Below are 23894 nucleotides of genomic sequence, written 5' to 3' on the forward strand. Positions count from 1 at the left end.
GATTTGTCACTACCTGAACTTATTTTTTCTCTCCAGTTTATTGCTTGTCACCCCCAGTAGAAAGTGGGATCCAAGAAGGCCTTGGGTGGTTTTTTGTTTGCTGTATTCACATGGCCTGGGATAGGGTCTGACATATAGTAAGGTCTCAGCAATCATTGGTTGATGAATAAATGAATCAATTATCTGTGCAGGTCGATATGGCCTGAGGGGTGTGTGTGTGTGTGTGTGTGTGTGTGTGTGTGTGTGTGTGTGTGTGTTTCAGGGTGCAAGTGGAGCAACGAAACCGTAAGTCCAACATCATCTCCCACCTTCTGACACCTTCACTGCCACCCCCCACCCCTGGCGTGGCAGGAGCTTTCCGTGCAGTATTTCATTTATTTTGCACAGCGGCTCTGTGGAGTGAGGTCCATTTATATCCCTATATTACAGACGAGGAAACTGAGGCTCAGCGATCTTCTAAGTTACTGCTCAATCAGTTCAGAAGAGAAAACCACATCAACTGAGTCATAAAAGGGCCTCCCCCTTCCACGCACACCCACAATTTATCCAGACCCTCCCCTCCAGGATGCTCGGTCACCCGGGATTCCTTGGGAGTCTCTGCACAGGGATGCCGATCCCGCTTTACGGGGAGACTTCAGAGAGGGGCAAGGGCTCGCCCAAGGGCACACAGCGCCAGAGAGGCATTCGGCAGGGAGCCGGTATTTGCCCGCTCTGCTAGCGGCCGCCAGTTTATCCCGAGGCTCGGAAGCTAAGGGCGAGGAGGGAGCGAAGGAGCGGTCAAAGCTGCCGCGAACGCGGGGGATATTGTCAGCAGGCGGCTTTCCCGGGGAGAGAAACGGGCAGCTATCTAGGCTGGTTCTGGTGGAGCCATCTCATTGACCACGACCTCAGTTTCCGCGTCAAAGAGATGGCGACTTGGTGTGGCTCCGGGATGGACCGGCGGGCGGTGTGCGAAGGGTTAAAGGGGAGGGTTTCGTGGCGAGGGCGGGGCCGGGATTCCGGCCGCACCTGGCTGCTCCCGGCTTCTCGCCCAGACGCCGCGCGTAGCCCCGGGAGTCGTATCGCGAGCGCGAGTCCCCTCGGAGGAGCCGCGCAGAAGCCGGCACCCGCCGCGGGGAGGGGTGGCGACGGCGGCGGGAGCAACCTCTGGAGGCGAGCGGAGCCGCCATGGCTGAATTCCCGTCTAAAGTGAGCACGCGGACCAGCAGCCCGGCGCAGGGAGGCGGCCCCGCGGTTTCGGCGCTGCGCCCGGACCTGGGCTTCGTGCGCTCCAGCCTCGGTGCGCTCATGCTGCTGCAGTTGGTGAGCGCGCGCTTGGGGCCTGGGGTCCGGGACCGGGGGGTGGCGGGGTGTCCCGGGGGTCCAGGAGGGGTCGGGGGCTCTAGAGCTGCCCTTTTTCTTTGCTTCTCGCACACCCCCAACCCAAGTTCACATGCGCCCCGATGCGCCGTTCCTTCCTCGGGGGCGCCTCTAGGACGGACGCCCCCGAGATCACCCTGGAACCCTCTCACCCCGAGACGTCCTAGTTGCCGCCTCTTCGAGCACACACAAGGTGCACCAATGTCAGAGTGCCCACCTCAGCGCCCCATCACTCCCTCCCAAGTGGTCACCAAGAGGTCACCCACAGAAGCTCTCACAAAAGCCACAATCACCGCGCGCCACTCTCTTTCTCTGTTTCCCCGTCTCTGGCTCTCCCTCTGCCAGGACTAAGCCCTCAGCCCTCCAGCACCCAGCCTGAGGCAAAGTTCACTCTCATTTGACCCTCTGCCGAGCTCCCAGCGGCTCCCCGTGGCTGCACCCCAGAACCGAGTGGGCACATCCGGTCCAGCACAGACCCTTCAGCAGGGCCCTATGGGCTCCCACGCGGGAGCCCGGCCCTTCTGGCTTCCACTGGGTAACCTGCCGGTTTCCGGCCGGTTTGACGGGCCCCTTGGGGCCGAGATACCGCGCCCAACGCTGGGAGAGGGATTTGTGGGAAGCCAGAGGCAGGACACCTCTATATCCAATACCCTTTGTAGACCCCAGCCGAGGCCGAACGATGGGAACACCCCTCTCCCCACACACCAGTTTCAGGCTTGAGGGTGTTAGCTTTCTCCCCATAGTACCCTCTGGGGCGAGTCGGGAAGCTGGGGGGCTGCCCTGTGGGAGGGGCTTGGTGCGTTTTCAGAGGACTAGGGGGGAATTGGAGGTGGGCCAAGATCCATTTTGCATTAGGGCACCTCCTGCTGTCCCACTGCTGGGTCCTAGCAAGGCTGCCAGGTTTAGGACTGAAGGCAGGGTCCGAGACCAAACCTCCCTCCTTACCGCAGGTGAGCACTCTTCCTCCTGGGCCGGTGCCGTCTCTCTTTCAGAATTCCTCAAATCTCTTCCTGTGGGGCCCCTCCCCCACCTCAGCCTCAGACTCTCTCGGAGGTTTAAAATGTAGATCTTGGTCCCCACCCCCGGGAAAAATGTGGAATTGGAATCTCAGTTACTACAGCCCAGAAATCTACATTTTTGACTTCTCTCTGAGCAGTCTGGCAGATTCTTTGTGAAGGGGAGGGGCGGGGCGGGGGAGAGGTCCCGACTGGGGACTAATTTAAATCTGCAGGTAGGAAAAGCCGGTCCGGAGCACTGCTGAGTGCTAGGCTCCCGGGTGGTTGTGAAGGTTACAGCAGCCAAGCAGGAAGGGAGTCCTAGTCCCATGGGTGAGAAAGGGCAGAGGAGAGGGATGATCAATTCTGAGTCCAGGGAGGCTCATGGAGGACAGCTGGCTTTTGAGCAGGGACTTCACTGAAATCTGAGGCAGAGGTAGGGAAAGGGTGTTCAAAGGGCGGGCCACTGTGCGGGGCAAGCCTTGGGGCTGGGGAAGTGGAAGGGAAGTGGGGAGAGTAGCCAGCAGGTTGGTTTAGCCAGTGTAGGGGAGGAAGAAATTTTCCTCTACCCGTCTAGTTCTTCTGGCTGGTCTAAGAGTTAAATTGACATGAGAGAGATTAACAGGAGAAAATCAAAGTTTAATCACATGTACACATGGGAAAGACCCAGAAAAACTGAGAAACTCACAAAATGGCCAAATCCCTCCCCTTAAATACCATCTTCAGCTAAAGACACAAGAGGATATTGAGGATGGGGAGCCATTTATGGGAGGTGAGCAGGAAAAGCACAGTAAACAATTGTGATGCAGATTTAAGTTGTTACTTTTTCCAATGATATGTTTCTAGAGATTTGGTCAACCTCTTGGTACTGTGAGGGAGACACCTTTACAGATGGAGATTTCCCTTACACATGTAAATGTTTCTTACAAAAGGGTAAGAAACCTTGGTTTTCAGTTTTTCCCATGTCTGCTGTTTCTTAGATCAGCAGCTTAAAATTATTATGCCAAGAGATGAATTTTGGGGTGGCAAATTTTGCTCCCCTACCCTGGAGCTGAAGCACTTGTTTCTGGGTGGCCAGAAGCGGAAGGCTTGAATACCTTGCGAGAACCATGGTGACCATGTTCTGTTCGCAGCCTTAGGGGGTTTGGAACAGCAGAGGGATCCCTGCTGGGCTGAGCAGGATGAGGCTGCCTGGTGGGTCCCCAGGGTTAGCTCCCGGTAGGCAGGACCTGAGCGTCAGCCCCTTTTGCATTTGAACAATGAAACTTGGAATAAGGGGAACTAGAGGAAGGCCCTGCTGTGCCTGCAAGGACTGGGGTAGCTTCCTGTGGCGGAGGCTGGTGTCTCTGATTTAGGGGTCCCCGTGGGCTGAGCATCTGGGTCCCATCGTGCAAATGTAGACACTGAGGTGTCCATGGAATGCAGGACTGGCCTGGAGAGCTGTGGTGGATGGAGCTTGGTTGGCACTTAGACTCCCAGGGACTGAGTGTGAGTGGAATGGCCTTCTTCTGCCCTCCCTGCAGTGCTTTTGGGGCCCGGGGGAAGGGGGACAAGGGTCTCCCATCAGAGTTCTGAAGACCTGCACCTTTTAGTGCCTTCACCAATTGGCTTGTGGGAGAAGCTGCTTCCTGAACTGTTTCTCTGGCAACGGACAGTTCCACTGGGTCTGAGACAAGGAGGGTTCCACTCAACAGGCACCACGTCTTCTGGGAAGCCATCATAGCTCCCATCACTCAGGTGCAAACTAAGCTCCAGGCCTTCTGCCAAGAGCTTCATATTCTCATATTCTCCTCCACTTTACAGGTGAGGAAACTGAGGCTCAGGGGTCAGTTCTTTGCCCAAGAGCTCATAGAGTGATAGAGCTGGGATCTAAGCCCTGAGTGGCCTGACTTTTCTGATCCGCGCTCTATTACCACACTCATCTGGGCCCCTACTGGGCACTGGGTGTGGTGCTGTTGTGGGAGTGATGGAGACCGCAGACCCAGGGCCTGCTCTCCAGAAGCTCTTTGTCTGTAAGCTCAAAGGGTGAGCTACCTCTGGAGGGATCAGGGAAGGCTGCCTGGAGGAGGCAGTACATGGGAAGGTGAAAGCTAATTCTCCATCAGACCCTTTTGTTTCCCAGGATCTGGTGAAGAGTTCCAGATGTGGGAGGAGGGCGGTGGGAAGGGGAGGTAGAAAGGCCCCAGCTTCTTGAGAAGGAGATGTGTTCTTTGTTTATTTTAGTATTAAATGTGTCCTGAAGAACCAACCTCAGTGTTCACTGATTTATCGCTCCCCCCACCCCATCTAGCTCCAGAAAGAACATGAGATGGAGTATGATATCAAGTCACATAATGACAGAAGAGTTAACGTAATATATTTTTAAAAGTTGGTGGTGTATGCGTGGGTTGGGTAGGGATTGACTTAAAGAGAGCTAAAAGGAGATCTGGAATCTGTCACAAGTTTAAGGCTGTCGATTCTTTGTTGAGTTTCCTAGCAGCCTAGGCAAAAAGGGAAACATGAATTTACGCAGATAGCATGTAAAAATGGAAGCAGGCAAGTTTGATCTAGAGACAGCTCTTGGTCATTAAAAACCTGGAAGCTTTTTTTTTTAATACAGCAGGTTCTTATTAGTCATCTATTTTATATGTATTAGTGTATATATGTCAATCCCAATTTCCTAATTCATCATACACCCCCCCCCCAACCCACCACTTTCCCCTGGAAAACCTGGAAGCTTTTGATGCTGCAAATCTTTGTGTGGCTAGGGGGTGAAGGAACTTTGTGGAAGGTGTGGTTAACTTGACTGATCCCAGAGCCTTTATAGAGTAAGTATAAAGTGAACGCTATTAAGTGCACACATCTTTCTTATTTTTTTAATCTTCCCCGAGCCCCGGGGAAAAAGGTGATCTACCTGGGTTTACTGATGAGGAAACAGGCTCAGAGAGGTTGAGGAACTTGTACAAGGGCACACAGGGTAGAGTGGTCAATCTGGGATTTGCACTCAGATCTGAGAATCCAAAGCCTGGCTCTAGCTGTGCTTCCTTTTTTTGTTTTGTTTCTTTGCTTGTTTGTTTGGTGAGAGGTAGGGTGCTTTGGACCGGGAAGGAGAGGAAATTCAGGAAGGGGAACTCATCAGGGGCCAGGGCCACTAGGGAAGGCTTCCTGACAGAAGTGGGCCCTGAAGTGTTTAGTTATGTGGAAGGGGTAGTAAGGAGGTGCAGAGCACATGAACCTTGGAATACCTCATATAAAGGCCCAGCAGTCAGAAGGCATCCTTGAGGCTCAGGACATAGAAGCCATATGAATGGCCTGTGTCGGTAGGATGGTTGTGTTTGTCACCTTTTATCCTTCCTTCTTGCCCTATCTCCTGGGATTGGGGGTGGTCACATGATTCCCAGTTGGCAGGTGAATAAACAGATCAGAAGCCTCACGTGCCACTTGATCACAGTGATCCATGGGTGGTGGTGAGAGTATTGGTGGAAGCAGAGAGCCTTGGGTTCAAATCCTGGCTCTGTCATCTTGGGCAAGTTCCCTAATATCCCTGAGCCTCAGTTTCCTTGTCTGTGAAATGGTGATGGTGGGATTGTGAGGAATGTGGAAGCTGATACCTGCAAAGGGCTTAGCTAGCGCTGTATATGTTAGAACGAAGGGCAGTTAGGATTCACAGGGTCATAGAATCCTAGGGCTCTTACACTTGCTCCCAAAGGCCCCTCGGTGTGTCCTCAACATGAGCTTGCATTCTTCCAGGGACAGGGAGCTCAGTCCCTCTAAAGGCTACCTGCTCCATCCTTATGCACCTGGGAGTGTGAGAAAGTTCTTCCTTGTGGTAATCCTGACTCTCTCCAGCCCCACAAGGCATGGCAGCCCCTTTCCAGGTTGGGGGCAGGGCAGAGGCTGAAAGTCAACTCTTTAGGTTGGCTAGACAAGGTTGTTGGGATCTGCGAGGTGTGAGCAGAGGTTGGCCGTATTGGGATCACAGTGCTGGGGACTCACAGGGTTTTCCATAGCACTGAGTTTCGTGGGTTCAGCCTCCTTAGGGCAGCATTCCCCACCCTGCATGCTCCCCACCTTCCTTCCTACTCCACTGTACCCAGCAAAACAGTGCCTGTATTGTTAGCTCCGCCTACCCGCCCCACTTATTGTGGCTAGGAGTGTATTGAGTGTTTGGAATCAATTTATAATTATGTAACAATATGTGGACACATTATCCTTAAAAAGCAAAAACCTATTACAGGTAAAGCTAAAGTTATTCTTGGATCCCCTACCCCCTCCCCAAGGGAACTGTTGTGTTGGGGTGTTTCTAGTTCTTTTTCCTGTGCAGTTTAAAAAACATTGATGGTTTTATTCTGTATCCTTTGTTTGGTTGCTTTTCTCACACCCAGGGCACCTGCATCTCTTCATGTTATGCAGCGCTGTCTGCCTCCTTCCTAACTGTTTCAAGCTATCCCAGGATGTCACGGTAGGGCCCTAGCTCATTTAGCCATTTCTCTATTGATGGGCCTGTTTTTATTCTTTGAAAAAATTATACAGACATACGGCAAAAATGTTCCAGCAGTCCAAAGCATTATCAATGAAAATGTAATCTCTCATCCCAGTCGGGTCACTCCTCCCACCCCATCCCCCGCCCTTCCCCGAGGCATCATGGGTGTGGCATTCCAGGGTGAGTCAGTGCAGTTATTTCTACACATAACACCTATCAAAACACAGGTAGGCGCACTCTGCCTGTGCCCTGCCACGCTTTTCCCCCCTTGGCAATACACCTAGGGATGTTCTATATCATTGCACATAGAGCTACACGTATCTTTCTTTTTTTAATCTTTTATTTCCTTAATTTCTTTAATAGGTAATGTATTTACAACACCCTAGAATAAGATAGAGTGGGAAAGAGCACCGTGAAAAATCTCTGTCCCTTTTGGTTAGAGTTGACCACCCCCATGCCCATTCTTCTCTGTTTCCTGTGTAGCATTTTAGGCTTTCTTTTAAGGAGATCTGCAAATGTGGCTATAGATCCCCACCTCTCCCCACTTTACTCCAGGGCTATGGTCTATCCACATCCTTCTGCACTTTTCCTTTTTCACTTAAAAGTGTGTCATGGAGGTCTTTTCGTCTCAGTACCTGAAGCGTGATCACTTCTCTTGCGGCTTCTGTAGCAGCCCATCCCGCAGCTGTGGTGTGAGTTGTGTGGCCCGTCCCTTTGTTGACAGACACTTGGGTTTCCACTCTTGCTGTTCCACACTCTGTCACGGTGAATGATCTCGCCCAAGCCACTGAGCGCGTCTGTATGGTACATTTCCGGAAGGGGGACCACTGGCTCAGGTTATGTGTGTTAGTGATTTTGTTAGAGATTGTCAGATGCCCTCCATAGGGGTCACATTTGTGCCCCTCAGTGAGCCTTCTCGTAGAGTGCCTGTTCCCCACAGCTCCCATCTGACAGGCGAAATGGCAGGTCAGGGTAGCATTGTTTTGCATTTCTCTTATGAGTGAGGTTAAAGAACCTCACTTTTTAAAATATGTTTAAGAGCCATTTGCATTTCCTTGTATGTTTGCTTCTTTCCACATTCTATTAAGTTGTTGGTCTTTGTCCTATCAATTGCTAGGAGTGCTAGATGATTTGCAAATATTTTTTTCCTAGTTTGTTTTTTGACTTTGCTCAGGGTATTTTTTTTTTTTGGTTTTTTTTATGGTGGTTTTTGTTTTTTGTTTGCTTGTTTGTTTTGTTTTGTTTTTGGTCAGAAAGACCTATTTTTGTGTTGCCGAATTTCTTGTTTTCTTTCCTTTTTTCTTTCTGGCTTCTGGAAACTGTCAGAGTTAGGACTTTCCCACCTAGAGGTAAGAAAAATTCTCCCATGTGGGGCTTGGAAAGTGTTGCATCAATCACAGTCCTGGAAGATTGCTGGAGGAGACAGCCTCATTTGGGTGCTAAAGTGTCTTTAGTGCCTTCCCAACACTTTTTTTTTTTTTTTTTTTTTAAATTTTTTTATAGCTACTTTTATTATTTATTTATTTATTTATTTTTGGCTGTGTTGGGTCTTCGGTTCGTGCGAGGGCTTTCTCTGGTTAGGGCAAGTGGGGGCCACTCTTCATCGCGGTGCGGGGACCGCTCTTCATCGCGGTGCGCGGGCCTTTCACTATCGCGGCCCCTCCCGTTGCGGGGCACAGGCTCCAGACGCGCAGGCTCAGTAGTTGTGGCTCACGGGCCCAGCTGCTCCGTGGCATGTGGGATCTTCCCAGACCAGGGCTCGAACCCGTGTCCCCTGCATTAGCAGGCAGATTCTCAACCACTGCGCCACCAGGGAAGCCCTTCCCAACACTTTTTAAATTTAAATCTGGAGCTCTGGATCCTGGGAAGACAACTGTATCTATCTGGGAATGTATTAATATTGTTAATTTTTGTTGTAACTAATTTTATAGTTAGCTTCTATTGTGGTAGATAATGCAGGTTTTCTACTTTTTAGTGATTTAAAAGTTTCTTTTTAAAATTCTTATTTGTGTGATAAATCCACATTCATCAATGAGGACTAGTTAAATAAATTATGATACATTTGTGCAGTGGCATACGATACAGTTAGTAAAAAGATAACCTCTTACCCCTCAACGAAAACAATAAGGCAGCTCTGTATGTATGTAATGATGGACAATCTCCAGTGGAAAATGCAAGGTGAAAACCTGTGTGTGTAGAATACTGTCATTTGTCTGGGAGAAATACACACAGGCTATATAAATATACACACTTGCCTATCTGAAGTGTATGTGTGTGCATGCCTAGGTAGTCTTTGACAAGACACTTGAGAAATCACTCTTGGTTGCCCCCAGGGAAGAAATTGAGTATCAGGGGAGGAGGGAGACATGCTAAAAACACCATTTTGTTACCTATCATGTCATATATATTATGCATTTTTAAAAATAAAATAACTTATCAAAAAAATCTTTCAAATAAATGAAAATAGTGGGTAAAAAAATAGGACAGGTCATTTATGGGTGCAGCAAAAGCTATGAAGATGGCACTTGAAGGCTCCCTCAGGCCCAGAGAGGGGAAGGCACTTTCCCAGTATCACAGAGCAGCAAGCAATGGCTTTGAGTTCAGTGTTACTGTCTGGGTGACCTTTTCTTAACCATCTGTAAGTGGAAAGAGGTAAAGGCTGCGGAGCTGTCCACGTGCGGTGGATGCCCTCAGCTTCTGTTGGAGTATCAGGGCCAGGTGTAGGTTACTCCTTGTCAGCTGGTGAGTTGTTTGTGGTAGAATTCAGTGAGGACTATGCCCTGATTTCCTGCTCTTAGATGGTCTGAGGGAGCTGCAGGGGGTCCTGCCCTGGTCCCCATGGCAATTTGGAACCTGAGTGTTGGGGGAGAGCCTGTTTTCCTTGGCAGTCCAGTGAGCCCAGCCCTGGATATAAGCTGGTCCTTTGCTGTTGGGCTGAGCTGGCCCCTCCTGTTTGCCCAAGGGGTGGGAGGGCAGGGTGGTACAGGGTCTTACGGAGAGGTGAGAGCAGGAAGGCCAGGGCTGAAGGTCAGGCAGGGCCCAGTTGCTAGGGAACAGACCTGGGGCTGTTCTGGGATGTTTGAGCTTCATTCAGTTAGGAGTGGAGAGGTCAGATACCAGATGATCTGCCAGCCTGTATGAGATTAGCCAGATGGGGTCATTTGTCTGTCCTCGAAGTTTAGATGGGGTGGGACTTGCTCAATGTCACCCCAAACATAAGTGACAGAGTCAGGACTAGAGCTAGTGTCTGAGGAAGGAAGTCCAGGGAATAAGGAAGACCCTCACTTTAGGCTGCCCCTCCCCCCAGCCCTGTTCCCAGCAGGTAGACAGGCCAGGTCTCATGGGGCTAGTGAAGTTCATACGCTCCCAGCAGCCAGCTCTCTCTGGAGGGCCGATGGCCGGACGGGGACCTGCCTGGGGTGCTGAGAACATAAGATTCTGTCACCCCTCTCCGCCCAGGGTTCAAGGACTGCCCCTGCCCCTTCTCTGCTCCCACCTCCAGGGCAGTGATGCTTCCTCCAAACAAATTAGTCTCCAGGGAGTGTCCCTACCTCCTGGGATTTGGAGTTTTGTCTTCCTCTGGGTGTCTCTATCTACTGGGTCACAGAACTGTCCCCACGCTTACCGTGCATGACCTTGGGCCACGTCCATCTCTTCCGAGAGCTTTGGTTTCCTCATCTGTGAAATGGGCCAAGTGCTTTACTTGAGAGAGTTGGGCTTCCTGGGAGTGAAGCACTGGAGGGGGGCTGGATTTGGACTTGACCTGGGCTTTCAAGGGGACTAAGGCCTTCCTGGGAAAGCTCTGTGTCGCTGTAAGGGTCTTAGTGCTGGGGAGGCACAGGTTGACTTTCTGGGGAGGACTAGGAGACCCCCAAGGGAGGAAAGGGAGGAAGGTGAGCAGGTCTTCATTTCTGGAACCTCACCCAGGGGGTGCATTGCTGCTGGCTCTGGGAGCCAGGGAAGGCCTTGCGGATGCCTTGGGGATGCCTCTCTGTAGAGGGGACCTGCTTAGTCTCTGGCCCCAGAGTGCAGAATAGGAACCAGCAAGGGGGTAGGCAGGAGGCAGCTTGAGCTTCATGTTGCGAAGATTTTTCTAGAACCCTGAGAGAGACCCCAAAGGAAGAGTGGTGGCAGTGGGCTTCTTGACATGCGGGCTGCACACAGGGGCCAGAGGTCCTCATGAGGGGCTCTGGGGGCGGCGGGGCCATGGGGGCAGAAGTCTCTTTCATCTCTAGTTCTGAGACTCAGGAATAACAAGCAGTGTGATAAAGGCTGCATTTGGAAAGCCCTGGAGGTGAACCAGGCCCCGGGCCAGTGTTCCCATCCTCCTCCTCCTCCCTGACAGCCCAGGCTGGGAGCTGGGTGCTCGTGGATGGGGACCCTGGTTGCCTGGCTCCCCCCTGCACTTCGGGGCCTATAACAGCGCCTGGCAGAGAGCGGGCCCTCGGGAGAGTTTGTTCAATGACTCGATTTGGTAACTCACGTGCCTGCTTTTCAGGTAACAAAAGGGAGGCTTGGCCGAGTTAAATACCACCCCAGACCCGGGTCACTTGGCTCGGGCTGGGTTCTGAATCTGCCCTCGCACCTCTTGTAGAGCTGGGGTGTGATGGCCTAGGATTCTCGAAGGCTCATAGTGTACAGAGCGGGAATTCCAAGGAGCCTTTCCCTAGAGCCCAGCCCCTCTGCACAGGGAGGAAGGAGGTGGTATGTGGAGTTGTTGTGGCCACCCAGGCACCCGGAGCCTCTGTCCCCTGCGCCTTTGTCTCCTGGGACACAATGGGTGGCTTTTTGTCCCCATAAAGTCCCTTTTCACTGTAGCGAGAAGGGCCAGGGCGGGGGTGGAGTATGGGCCTGGTCAGGCCAAGTTCTGAGTGTCCTCAGCTGCCCAGATGTGTCCCTGTGAGGGGGAACCCCGGGAAGGGTTCACGTGGTCCCCTGGGCCTCAGTTTTCTGGATGGTGCAGTGGGGAGAAGGGAGTCCTGGGGGCTGTTGGATGGGCCCTGCCCTCAGATTGTTTCTAAAACATTTGGTTTCATTGCCAATGTTTAAAAAGCTGAAGATTTCACATAGAAATTCGGATTTCTAACGTCTCTTGAAAAATCAGAAGTTCTTGGGACTGCCCTGGTGGTCCAGTGGTTAAGACTCTGAGCTTCCAGTGCAGGGGGCATGGGTTCAATCCCTGGTTGGGGAACTAAGATCCGGCATGCTGCCTGGCGCGGCCGGAAAAAAACAAAAATCAGAAGTTCTGGCTGAACTTCTGGCCTGCGTTCCCCCAGACACCAGCAGGCTGCTCTCAGCTCCGCAGACCTCCCCTGGCCCGCCTTAGTCACTTCTGTGACCTGCGTGCCTTGGCGGCTGCTGAGTTTGAAACCCTAATGTCAGCCTCCAGGCACTGAGGTTTTGTCCCCCGCGTGGACGCTGCAGTCTGGGGTTTACTCCCTCTAAGCTGTCTAACAGCCCTCCTAGCCACTCACAACTTCTACAACTTTTCGCTTTTTCCTTTACAGTATTTTACTTGCATGACACACCTACGAGGTGACCAGGAGAGGTGTACTTGTCCAACCCCCTCACGTGTCAGATGAAGAAACAAACCAGAAAGGTTAGGTGCCTATTCTAAGACCACACGGCAAATCTACAAGGGTCTAACTCAGCCCAGGAGGTGGAGAGGATTAAAAGGAGAGTTGGCGTGACCATCTTTGGGCGGGAGAGGAGTTGGCCAAGTGCTCATGGGATTGGTGGAGTCCCTCCAGTAAGTACAAGGGAGGGCCCCCCTGGAGGAGGCCTGTGTTGAGGAGTGTCAGGCCTCAGACTTAGGGGATCCTTGGAGAACACTGAGCAGACCTCCCTGCTCCCATTGCACAGGGGGGAAGACTGAGGTCTAAAGGGGTGAAGGGTTCTGCCCAGGGACCCTTAGCCTGTGAGGAGTGGAGGGAGTGTAGCTGCAGGAGGTGTCCTAGGGTGGGGCTGGACTGGGTTCTGCTCCCTACCACCTGCGCACCTCCCTGCCTTTGGATAAGCCCAGCTGCCTTATCTGAAAGGTGGGCTGGGGGGCCCTACTGGCTGAGGGCCCTTATCTGCCAGGAACTGTGCCTGGTGCTTATTAGATGCATTGTCTCTCCAAGGCCTCACACCCCTAGGAACTGCACACACTATTACTACTGCAGGAAACCAGCCACAGAGAATGGATTGGGAAACCCATGTTCTGACCTCTCAGAGTGATAACATTAGAGCACGGAGAGTGTTAAGCCTATGTTGGGCATTGGTCTAAGTACCTTACATATATTACTTCATTTACATCTACCCAGTGAGGTAGGCACATTTTGAAGATAAGGACACTGAGGCACAGAGAGGTTCAGCAACTTGCCCGAGGTCACACAGCTAGTAAGTTGGCAGGGCCAGAGCTTGAACCCAGGGAGTTAATAGACCACCTTTCCATTAGAGTTAATGCCAACATCCCCCAGTTAAATCAGATCATAACAGCCATTCGTAGACTCAAAGAGTAGCTAAGAAAAATGTATTCGTTTCCTACAGCTGTCATAACAAAATGCCACAGACTAGGTCTCTTAAAAAACAACAGAGGGACTTCCCTGGCAGTCCAGTGGTTAAGACTCCGTGCTTCCACTGCAGGGGGGCATGGGTTTGATCCCTAGTCAGGGAACTAAGATCCCACATGCTATGTGGTGTGGCCAAAAATAAAAAAATAAAACAAAAATTTATTGTCTCACAGTATTAGAAGTCCAAAATCAAGGTGTTGGCAAGGTTGGTTCCTCCTGGAGGCTCTGAAGGAGAGTCTGTCCCATGCCTCTCTCCTAGCTTCTGGTGGTTGCCAGCAATCCTTTGTGTTTCTTGGCTTGGAGACACATCACTCTATAATCTCTGCCTCCATCTTCACATGGTGTTCTCCCTCTGTGTGTCTCTTTGTCCAGTTTCCCTCTTATAAGAACTCCAGTCCCTGGATTGGGGCCCACCCTAAGTGAGGAATGCCTCTTGGTCAGGCATTTGTGACTAATCCCTCTCCTCTCTGACCCTGCAAGTGCTTTTAACAAAAATATCTCTGTTATCCAGTCGTTGAGAAATTTTTGTTTGGAGGTGCAAAGGTCCTGGGGCATGTGTGAATGTGACCTTTTTGACAGCCATCATTTAAAGAGAAAATCCCTAATCTGAAATCTTTAGGTTTTCAGGAAGACAGGGTTTTTTTTGGGTTTTTTTTTCCTTCAAGATTTCCAGACCGTTCTCTTTGTTGATCTGAAGTGCATGCCTGAGGAGGTGTTGCTGGGGCCTCAGAGAGTTTGGAAGGACCAAGGGGATGAGGTTTGGTTCTGTGTATGTATGTGTATGTGTATGTGTGTGTGTCTGCCTTTAAGAGTTAAGACACACAGATATATGTGTAGACCCCCACAGAGAAACATGGGGACAGATGAACACGTAGGCAAAAGAGACAGGGACCCCCGGAGGTAAAGGCACAGAGTTCTGCTCTTCATCACACGGCTCCCTCCCTTCACCCCTCGCATGCCAGGAGAGCAGGGCTTTTCATGTTTTGGCTCACACACACAGTGATAGGTGCTCAACAGATACTTGTTGAATGAGTGAACCCAGAGGGATGCACACGGCAAGGCCTGTGGTCAGAGAGGGTGTCAGAATTGCAAGAGGGCCTGGGTGAAGCCCTGCGTGCAGGTGGCAGAGTCGGGGCCTCCTGCCTTGCTCTCCACCCTTGGCATCCTACTGCCCTCCCCCTGCACAGTGGGGTTTGCTGTTCTGTACTGGACTATAAGACAAGTCCTCTGGCCTCTTCCAGCTAGACTGTGGGTCCACAGTAGGAGGGAGGGGTCCAGTGGCTCCTGCAGCTTCTGCAGATGAGGCCTGGGCCCAGCTCCCCATGCAGGGCCACCCAGGCCAGCAGAGGGTCAACACATGTAGGGGTGCCCTGTCCTGGGCTGGGGCACTTCCTGCAGATTCTTGGGGCTGGGGGTGAGGGGACCGGAAAAACCAGTCTGTCTGGTTGAGATGGGGGAGGGCAGAAACCAAGGCGGCTCCCTGGGCACAGGGCCAGGGCAGCAAGGCCAGAAGGAACACCAGAAATTCCCACTGCTTATCCAGCAGCTTTGTCTCCCAGAGGCTGTGCTTGCTGATCCGGAAATCAGGGCTGGGCAGGAGGGCGAGGCAGAGAGACCAGAGAGCCTGGATGCCTGCGGGGCCTCGCCCCTGGGAGCCAGCGAAGTGTCCTCATTTTTTATACATCACTAAGTACCTCTCAGTAGCCCAGGTTCCAGAGAACGACAGATCTGGGTTCAAATTCTGCCCTGCCCTTTACCCACGGGTGACCGTAGATGACTCATTTTCCTCTGAGCTCCGTTTGGAAAATGGGGATAATACATAATACTGACTATTGAGAGGGTTATGGGGAAGTCAATGAAATAAAAGGGAAGGTGCTTACCTGAGGCCTGGCACACAGCTGGAGGGCATTATGTGGTTATTGTGACCAAGCCCATGAGTAATATACCAACAATTTATAAGTGTACATTAGTGTAAACCCAGATCGATCCTTTCTTGATTTTTCAGTTCACTGCATTTTCTAACTTCCTTTCAGATAGTTGGAACCAGGCAACACGATGGCATGGAGGCCTGTAAGGACCCTGCTTTAAGTGAGGAGATAATTGTCTGCCCCTGACACGCTTAGTCCTCCCCTGGGAGGGTCCTGCGTCCTGCTGCTTCGGGAGTGTCTGTTCTCCTTTATAACAGTGACCTCCCCCAGCCCTGGGGGCTCTTGGCCCCGCTGATGTGTCTGTTTCAGGCAGGGTGTCCTAAGGATGGGTGGTAAAAGGTTGGGGGGCTGTGCTGAGACACCCACACTCTGGGTCCTCATGGGTAAGGGCTCTGCCCCTACCGGTGTGACTGCCCTCAAGGCCCTGCTACCTGTCCCACCTTCCTCACCTGCAAACTGGGCCCCATGGGCCACCCAGCCTGTTGGTGGTGGCTAGAGGAGAGCACTAGAGGCTAGAGGTAGGGCAGGGGAGGCTGGCAGGGTGCAGTGTGGGGTGGGCGTCCCTGGGGTCTCACTGCCCCCCCCCCACCCCGGAACGGGAGGAGGAGCAGGTGCAAAAATCTGGAGAGAAAGGGGAGTGAGCGCTTTCCCGAGTCTCCCACTCCCACCCCTGCGTGGAGGGAGGCAGGGCCGGGAGCACATTCAGCAATTCACCCTTGCGTCCTCTTGTGACACACAGCGCCTGTGGGGGGCGGGGGTCTGACCTCTGTTTCCTGGATAAGGAAACTGAGGCCAGTTACCTCCTGAGCCTGTGTTTATCGAGCAGGTCTATGCGCCAGGCACTGCCGGGCACTGGAGACACAGCGATGACCAAAGAAGGATTCCTTGGGGGCCTGCGTTCTAGCAGGCGGACTAGAGTTGCCCTGGTGAGCCGCACAGAGCGGGAAGGCACTTGCCTGGCGTCCCATAGCCCAGGCAGGATGAAAGCCCAGCTCCTGACTCCCAAGCCCAGGGCTCCACCTCTCACTTCCAGGTGGTGGGGAGAAAGGAAAGTCGTCACAGGGGCTGCTGGACTCCCGGCCTCAGCTAGGCTCATTCCTGCCCTGACCCCACAGGTGTAGGGGGATCGATACAGAAACTTCCCTTTTGGTCCTTGGCAGGGGTACTTCGGTGGGGTGCCTGGCAGGCACCCATTCTGGCTGCTCTGGGGTGACAGTTCTGTGTCTGGTCTAGGAGCTTGCGGCGGGGGGACTTTCTGTCCCCCAAACCAGCAGCAGAGGTGGGTTTCGCTCCTGAGCCACTTCCCTGTGATCCGACTGATGGTTGGCTCATCCTCGAGTCGGTGGCAAGGTCACTGGGAGCCTTGGTGTCACACGCTATCCACAGGAAGAAGAGTGACAGCTCTGTGTCTTCATCAGCAAAGCAGCCTTTCTCCACAGCCCCCCGGTAGATCCTCCCTCTCAGTGCCCAGTCCCGAGGCCTGCTGCCAGGGATTCTGGAGAATGAATGCCCTTGTGGTGAAGGAGGACGTCCTGGCCTATGGGGTCTCAGCCAGCAGGGAAGGGGCCAGGAGAGGCTCGGGGGAGGCTAGAACGGCCACAAGTGAGGTACCACCCTGCCAAATTCCCCACGAGGCCACTGGGGGGGGTGTTCAGCCAACCTACCCGTGTAGAATTCCCTGCAGCACAGTGTCCCCAGCTGGAATTGTTCGTTCATGTGTACAAACCCCCATGGGTCCTGAACCTGTGAGGTAGGTATGCTCTTTATACTCATGTGACAGGTGATGTGTCCAGAGCACAGAGTGGTTGTGAGCTTACCCAGTGTCACACAGCTGGTAAGGGGAGTGCGTTTTAAATCAGGCAGTCGGCTCCGGAGGCCATGCTGTTAGCCGCTACACACACTACAGGGATGTTGGGGCCCACCCTGCCACATAGGAATGGCGTGATAGGTCCTTTTGCTTTTCTGAGGCCCAGTTTCACCTGTAAGGCGGGGATGGTAACACCTGTATTGAGGGGCAATTAGGGGAGTCGGAGAAGCTGGGGGTGGAAGGGGCTTGGTAGGGCACCAGGCAGAGGTCACTGTACCTCTGGGACTCTGTGATTGTGTGTCCCTCCCTCAGGGGTGTGCTGGTGACTTCATCTTTCTTTCAGAGGCTTTTACTAAGCCCCTGACCAAGCTCTGGTCCTGTACTGGGTGCTGAGATGCACCTATGAATGGGACAGTCATTGTCTTGCCCGTGGGGAACTGGGCAAGCCTGGGACACCACCCCTCCGGGGCTGCAGGGGTCTCACCCTGGAGGCAGCAGGGTGGATGGCACTGCTGCTCTGGCTTCCAGTCTGGGGAAGGAAACAGAATTACAGTCTTGGGTGGTGGGTGCCTGGGGGGCCATGTGAGCACAGAAGAGGGTTCTGGAACCCAGACTGGAGGAGCAGGGAAGGTGTCCTGGAGCACGTAACATTTCAGCTGAGATCTGAAAGGAGTACGTTACCAGGCAAGGGCTTGGTATGTATTGGTATGCAGTAGGAGCCAAATAAATTTTTCTTGGGCAAATGAGAAATGTGTCCTGCAGAGGGCGCCCCACGGCAAAGGCCTGGAAGCCTCTGGCCTGTGGCCTCCAGCCTGAGTGCTGGGGGCTCTGGGAGACGCTGGCCCTGTCTCGCTCCCTCCAGGTGCTGGGGCTGCTGGTGTGGGCCCTGATTGCCGACACCCCGTACCACCTGTACCCGGCCTATGGCTGGGTGATGTTTGTCGCTGTCTTCCTCTGGCTGGTGACAATCGTCTTCTTCATCCTCTACCTGTTTCAGCTGCACATGAAGCTATACGTGGTGCCTTGGCCGCTGGTGGTGAGTCTGGGTAGGAACCCTGGGGGTGGGTCCAGGCTGACCCCTCTGCCTCTGGGTGTAGCTGTGACAGTGCAGCCTTCCCTAAATGAGAAGTGGCAGGTGGGGGCTGGCTGAAGTCCTCGCTGGCCTGTAGCTCTGGGTGGGGGAGGGAGGATTGATGGTTCAGGTGTCCAGTTTTTCTGAGCACTGAGAGCCATGAATCCAGGAGGACTTAGGCTTGACTTTCTCCCACGAAGGGAGTAGAAGTGAGGGGCTGTTGAATGGAGAGACCAGAGGCCATTTGGGATCTTGAAAGTATTTTTCCTTTTGGGGGGTAGTTGGGATTTGAATCTGTGGGTTCTGACTGGCAGCCCTGGGCCTGGAGGTTGGGCTGAGCTGGCAGGAATCACCGAGGCTGGGCCCGGTGTGTGCAGGATGGGCTGGGCTCAACGTGCCATCTCACCCCCCGCACCCCGCTGTCTGCAGGGTGAGGCCCCTGCAGCCTGGCAGAGGATGGTGTCCCGGGTTTGCCCGGGTCAGTCTCCTTAGCACACAGAGCTGTGAGTGTCCATAGGAAGTACCCTGGCCAGACATAGAGAAAGCTGCTAGGGCTTTTTTCTCTGACCCGGAAAACCCCTGCAGCTGGGGTCTGAGGCTTTCAGTGAGCAGAGAGAGGCAAGAGAGGCACGTGATTGTAAGACAAGCAAAGCTGGGACTAGGCAGCATTGTTTGCAATTCAATGACTTTTGAAGCTGAGGAAACGTGAGTCATCCTCAAGACAGACCGGGTTTGTTAGATCTTGACATCACTGGCAGGAGCCAGGTGGTGTTTGCGGCGGGCACTGGGTTTGGAGGGAAGATCCTGGCATGAGGAGGGGGTGGCCTGACTTCCTGGCTAGGGTCCAGCCCCTGCCTCGTGTCCTAGGAGCCTTGAAGAAAGACATCTCCGGAGATGGAGGGGCCTTGGTGTTTCTTAGCACTGATCTGGGGCCCAGCCACAGCTGCTGATGGAAAGGAGGCTCCTCTCCCAGGCCATGATGGCAAGGCAGTGTCTCACCCTCCTAGAGGAGGCTGAATTATGATTGCCAAATTGGGCTTTTCTGGGATAGGGGCTACAAGCCCCCTTCCGGGCGCAGGTAAGAGGTGTGAGTGAAATAGGTCAGGAGGGGTTAGTAGGAATGCAGGTGCCAAATCTTGATATTTTAAGATTGAAAGTTTTATATGAAATCAAAGTTTTCATATGAAATCAAATTTAAAATGTTCGTAATATTTTTTAAAAATCTATGGGATGAGCCAAACATTCCTGAGGGCCACCAGTTTGCGATCTCTGCTAAGAGTGTCAACTGGCTCTGGGGGCCAAGCGTTGGGGGAATGGGACCTGGGCCTGGTTGTCAGCCCAGGACCCTTCCTTGCCAGCCTGGCTTAGGGGGTCCTCACCCTGGCGTTTGACATGGGGCCTAGAGCATAGGATGTGGCCAAAAGGCAGACACAGATTCTTCCCACTGAGGGCAGAGAGGGACGTGAGGCACCACCGCCCCCGCCCCGTGGGCCAGCCTCAGAGCCAAGTCCTCAGGGGCAACAGGGAGGGCTGGGCCTGGCTGGGAGCCAACACGAGCAGGACCCGGGTTCTTCAGCTGGTGCATTCAGAGACAGGCTTGGTTTGGCCTCTTGCCATCAGGAATGGGTTTTGCCTTGTGGAACTGTTGCTGTCCTGACCAGGTCACTTTAGCAGCCCCTCCACACCCGCACCATCTCTTGGCCTTTGGTATGTTTACATTCCCTGCTCATATGGCCTCCAGGCTGACCTTGTGTAGACCGCTGTCTCTTGAGGCCTTTTTAGTGGGAAAGACCCACGTGTCTCCATCCCCATCCTTGAGCCCCAGCCCCTGTTCTGGCTACTAAAGGGATGTGCTCGTGGGGACCAGGAGGTTCCACAGTTACCGGAAGAGTCTCATGTCTTAAGACTGTTCTCTCCCCCACCTACCCCCAGTTAATGATATTTAATGTGGGCGCCACCGTTCTCTACATCACGGCCTTCATCACCTGCTCTGCTTCGGTTGAACTGACGTCCCTGAAGGGCACCGGGCAGTATAACCAGCGTGCAGCTGCCTCCGTGAGTATGGCTCCCTGGGGCACCCTCGGCAGTTACAGGGGAGACGGGCCAAAGCAAGGTCTGTGCCCCTGGACTCTCACTGCTCCCTGGTCCCAGGCCAGGCACCTGCCACATGCTGAATTACCCTCCTCTCAGTGGGCTCAGTTTTCCATAATTAACAGCCATACCCTGAGGAACCAGAATGCTTGGGAAATACTTGGGTGGCACAAATGAAGTTTGGGTTAAATTTACTGTTAATCAGTCATGCTACGATGATTTAGGGTCATATGTCCCCTTGGAGAATCTGTTAAAAGCGCTCTATCCTCCCCCCTTGAGAAAGGCACGCACAAAAACCTTTCTGTTTAAACCATTTGGGAGATCCTCAGGCTCTCCCACGCAGCTCGAACTCGGGCTCCAGGTCGGGTAGCCAGTGAAGTATCAGCATCCCCTCCATACCCGGCACGCCTCACCCACGGGCCCCTGCAGGCACTTCCTGTGTCCTTCCACTCCCTGTGGGGAGGGGGACAGGGACTGCCAGTCCTTTCGACAGACCAGGAAACTGAGGCTAAGAGAGGTGAAGGGACGCGCCTAAACTGAGTCCTGGGTAGGGCGGGAGTTAGACCAGGACTTGGGTTTCCTCACTCTTTCTGGTGAGGATGGTTTTGAAATCTGTGAACTCAGTCACCAGAATAGAGACATGGAAATTCTGAACGTGGCCTTAGGTGCTAGTGCAGGGATACCTATGAATTGATTCCAGAAAACTCCTAGGGTAGCTGAACATTGCCTTTTTAAAACTAAATCCCTGAAATGTGTCTATAAAGTAGCTCCTACCCCTTGGTGACTCTTAGCACACTGTCCAGTTATCCCTCTCAGTCTAAGACACACCTTGCTGGTGTGGTTAATGGTTCCCCCACTAGAATATACAGTTGGCACCCCAGAACCTGGTACCCATCGGCCCCCACAGTGGTTAAACGGGTGTATGGTTAAGGAGGAGGTGGTGTGGCTCCGGAGCAGCTCATTCTGGTTAATTGAGGGGCCCCGGGTTTCACTGTCTGCATCTACCTTCCTGGTGCTTGTGTCACTGTCACAGCCCCCAGCCCCGTGTGCCGTGCTTCGGACAGACTCACCTTTGCTGTCTTCTCTTTCAGTTCTTTTCGTGTTTAGTGATGATTGCCTATGGAGTGAGCGCTTTCTTCAGCTTCCAGGCCTGGCGAGGAGTAGGCAGCAATGCAGCCACCAGTCAGATGGCTGGCGGCTACGCCTAAACCACCGGTGCCACGGGCCACCCTGGGCCTGAAGGCTGTAGCCTGGTCCCTGTGCAGGTGGCCCCGCAAGCCCGAAGCCTGAGCCCTGCATGGAGTCAGCCCGGAAGGGACTACACTTGCTCTTCTCTGCCCGTCAGACTCCTTGGGCTCACCCCACACTCCCAAGGAATCAGGATCCTTCCTCTGGCAGGCACATGGGCTGGAGAGAGGCCAACAGCCAAGACCTCTCCATCCTCCATATTCAGCAGAAGGTGATGGGGGATACAGGACTCTCTCTGCTTTGTCTTTATGACTTCGGTGTCCAAGGCTGGGACCCAGCCTTCTCATTGGCACTAAATACACTAACAATGACTCCAGACTTGCAGCCCACCATAGAATGAGCCTAACAAGCAGCAATTATTTATCTCTGTTTTTGTTCTGGGAAGCTGAGCAAATTCACGAAACCGTTCTGATTCCTTAAAACATAATCCTGGCCTGACCCTCCCCCAAGCCAGCATGTCACTTGTAGGGAAACTTGTCGAAAGAGGGTTATGATGCTGACAGCATGGTCTTCCTTTCCTACATTTCAGACATACCAGTTATTTTAAACAAATCAGTTTTAAGTGACTTCTCAATGATGAAAAACTTATCCAGGTTTCCCTCCCTTTCACAAGCCCTTGTTTGTAGTTTTCCCTTTGGGAAAAGCTAACATCAATGCCTACTGCCTCCTTGACACCGTTAATCAGGCACCTGGGACATGAGGGAGGGAGGGAGGGAGGGAAAGCAAGGCCTTGCTAGTGAGTTGTCCTTTGCTTGGTGGCGACTTTGTTGTTTTTGTTTTTTTACAAAAATAAAGATGAAAGAACTTATTTGGAAAAGATGTTGGGGAATCACGGTTATAGATGCTTATAAACTCCAGGAAGCTGCAGCATTAAGTCAGTACAGTCAGCCCTCCATATCCCTGGGTTTCACATCTGAGGATTCAACCAATCAGTTGATATGCAGGGTCAGCTGTATTCAAAATACTCGCCATTTTACATAAGGGACTTGAGCATCGGTGGGTTTTGGTATCCCCAGCGGTCCTGGAACCAGTCCCCCACGGATACCAAGGGACAACCGTACAAAGGTTCCAAATGCCTATTTAAAGGCAGTTCCAGTTCTGCAGTCTCAGCACCACCAGCCACTTCTTTGGCCTGAGGTAGGATGACCAACTTCCTGCCTGCTTTGCTGGGACAGTCCCGTTTGTGCCGCTTGTCATGGCATAAATTTAATAGCACCCCCTTTTATTCTGAAAAGGGTCTCAGTTTAACAGTAAATCATTTAGTCATCTTGATGAACTTACGATTGCCATGTCACCTACCTTGACAGTTTGAAGTTCAGAGATCAGACAATCCAAGTGCCTGATGCGCGGAGCTGCTACAGACAGTAGAGGTGGGGGAGCAGCAAAGAGGGGGATAAGCTCCTTCTGAGCTTATTTTCCCACCACAGCGCAACACGCTCTGAATAATAAGCCACAGGCATTTCTGGGCACCCCTTGGTCCTGTCTTTAAAAACTGGAAACAATTAGAATGTAACCAGATTCAAACAGTTGCGGATGAGCGACTCCATTGTGAAGGGTGGTGGGGGAGGACTAAAAGTCTGATACCCATGTCCCAGTTGGGTCCCAGGCCTAGTTTGTGCCTGTTGTCCTGGTGTGACAATTAACAGCATCCCTTTTTACTCTCCAGTGTCTCAGAGTTTGAATAACAAATTATAGTCATTCTAGAATTAAGCCATAAGAGGATAGTTTTAAGGAAGACCAACCGATTCTCTTTTGAGGCTTAAGAGAAAACAAAACCCTTGACAAGTCTTACCAGGTTTCTGACACCCTAAAACACAGCCTATTTTGGTGGAGATGTTAGCACGCTTTGTCAAACAACTACCTGTTGGTTCAGGCCAATGCATCCCCCAGTCCTTAGCCCCTGGCCCTGCAGTTTGGGTGAACAGTGCTTCCCATGGCTGAGGAGGCCTAAGCAATAGGAGGTGGCAAATGTCTCCTGAGGCTGGGCCTGCACGTTGGGCTTTCTCATCCTGACCATGCCTGAGCCCCTCTGAAGGTGGCACATGATGACCTAAGTTCCTGAGCAGATGGAGAGAGTTCTAGTTTGTTTTTAAAAAAATTAGAAAGCCTGTTTTCTAATATGAAGCTACAACGGACTTGCCTGCTTTTTTTTTCTGAGTGGAAAAGGATGAAAAAACCATTTGCCTTTTTTGTTCACTTTTCATAATTTCGTCTTTGGATTTGTCCACCTGCCTTTTCTCAGCCAGACTGAACAGAGGGTGCACTTCATCAAGTGCTTCCAACATGCCTGGCCTGCGATGGGCAGTCCCGTTTATAAAAAGAGCAAGAAGGGTAGGCAAGGCCAGGAGAGGAAGTGTTTTAAAAAGCCTTCGTCTTGA

The 23894-nt window shown here is 52.5% G+C and overlaps 1 protein-coding gene across 1 annotated transcript; it reads left to right on the forward strand.

The window, feature by feature from the left end:
* The first annotated feature begins 1041 nt into the window (after positions 1-1041).
* On the forward strand, positions 1042-22249 carry PLLP (plasmolipin). Its single transcript, XM_007167552.2, has 4 exons — positions 1042-1302; positions 17968-18141; positions 20110-20232; positions 21360-22249. Exons 1-4 carry the CDS (start codon positions 1168-1170, stop codon positions 21474-21476), a joined length of 549 nt encoding a protein of 182 aa, XP_007167614.1. The 5' UTR covers positions 1042-1167; the 3' UTR covers positions 21477-22249.
* Positions 22250-23894: the final 1645 nt, after the last annotated feature.

This window comes from Balaenoptera acutorostrata, chromosome 19 (assembly GCF_949987535.1).
Source record: "Balaenoptera acutorostrata chromosome 19, mBalAcu1.1, whole genome shotgun sequence".
Lineage (NCBI taxonomy): Eukaryota > Metazoa > Chordata > Mammalia > Artiodactyla > Balaenopteridae > Balaenoptera > Balaenoptera acutorostrata.

Excerpts from the sequence above, each read along its gene's own strand:
- PLLP (XM_007167552.2), top strand. The coding sequence starts at position 1,168 with ATGGCTGAATTCCCGTCTAAAGTGAGCACGCGGACCAGCAGCCCGGCG. Across the intron at positions 1,303-17,967 it reads CGCTCATGCTGCTGCAGTTG|GTGCTGGGGCTGCTGGTGTG; the intron begins GTGAGCGCGCGC and ends CGCTCCCTCCAG. Across the intron at positions 20,233-21,359 it reads ACCAGCGTGCAGCTGCCTCC|TTCTTTTCGTGTTTAGTGAT; the intron begins GTGAGTATGGCT and ends CTTCTCTTTCAG.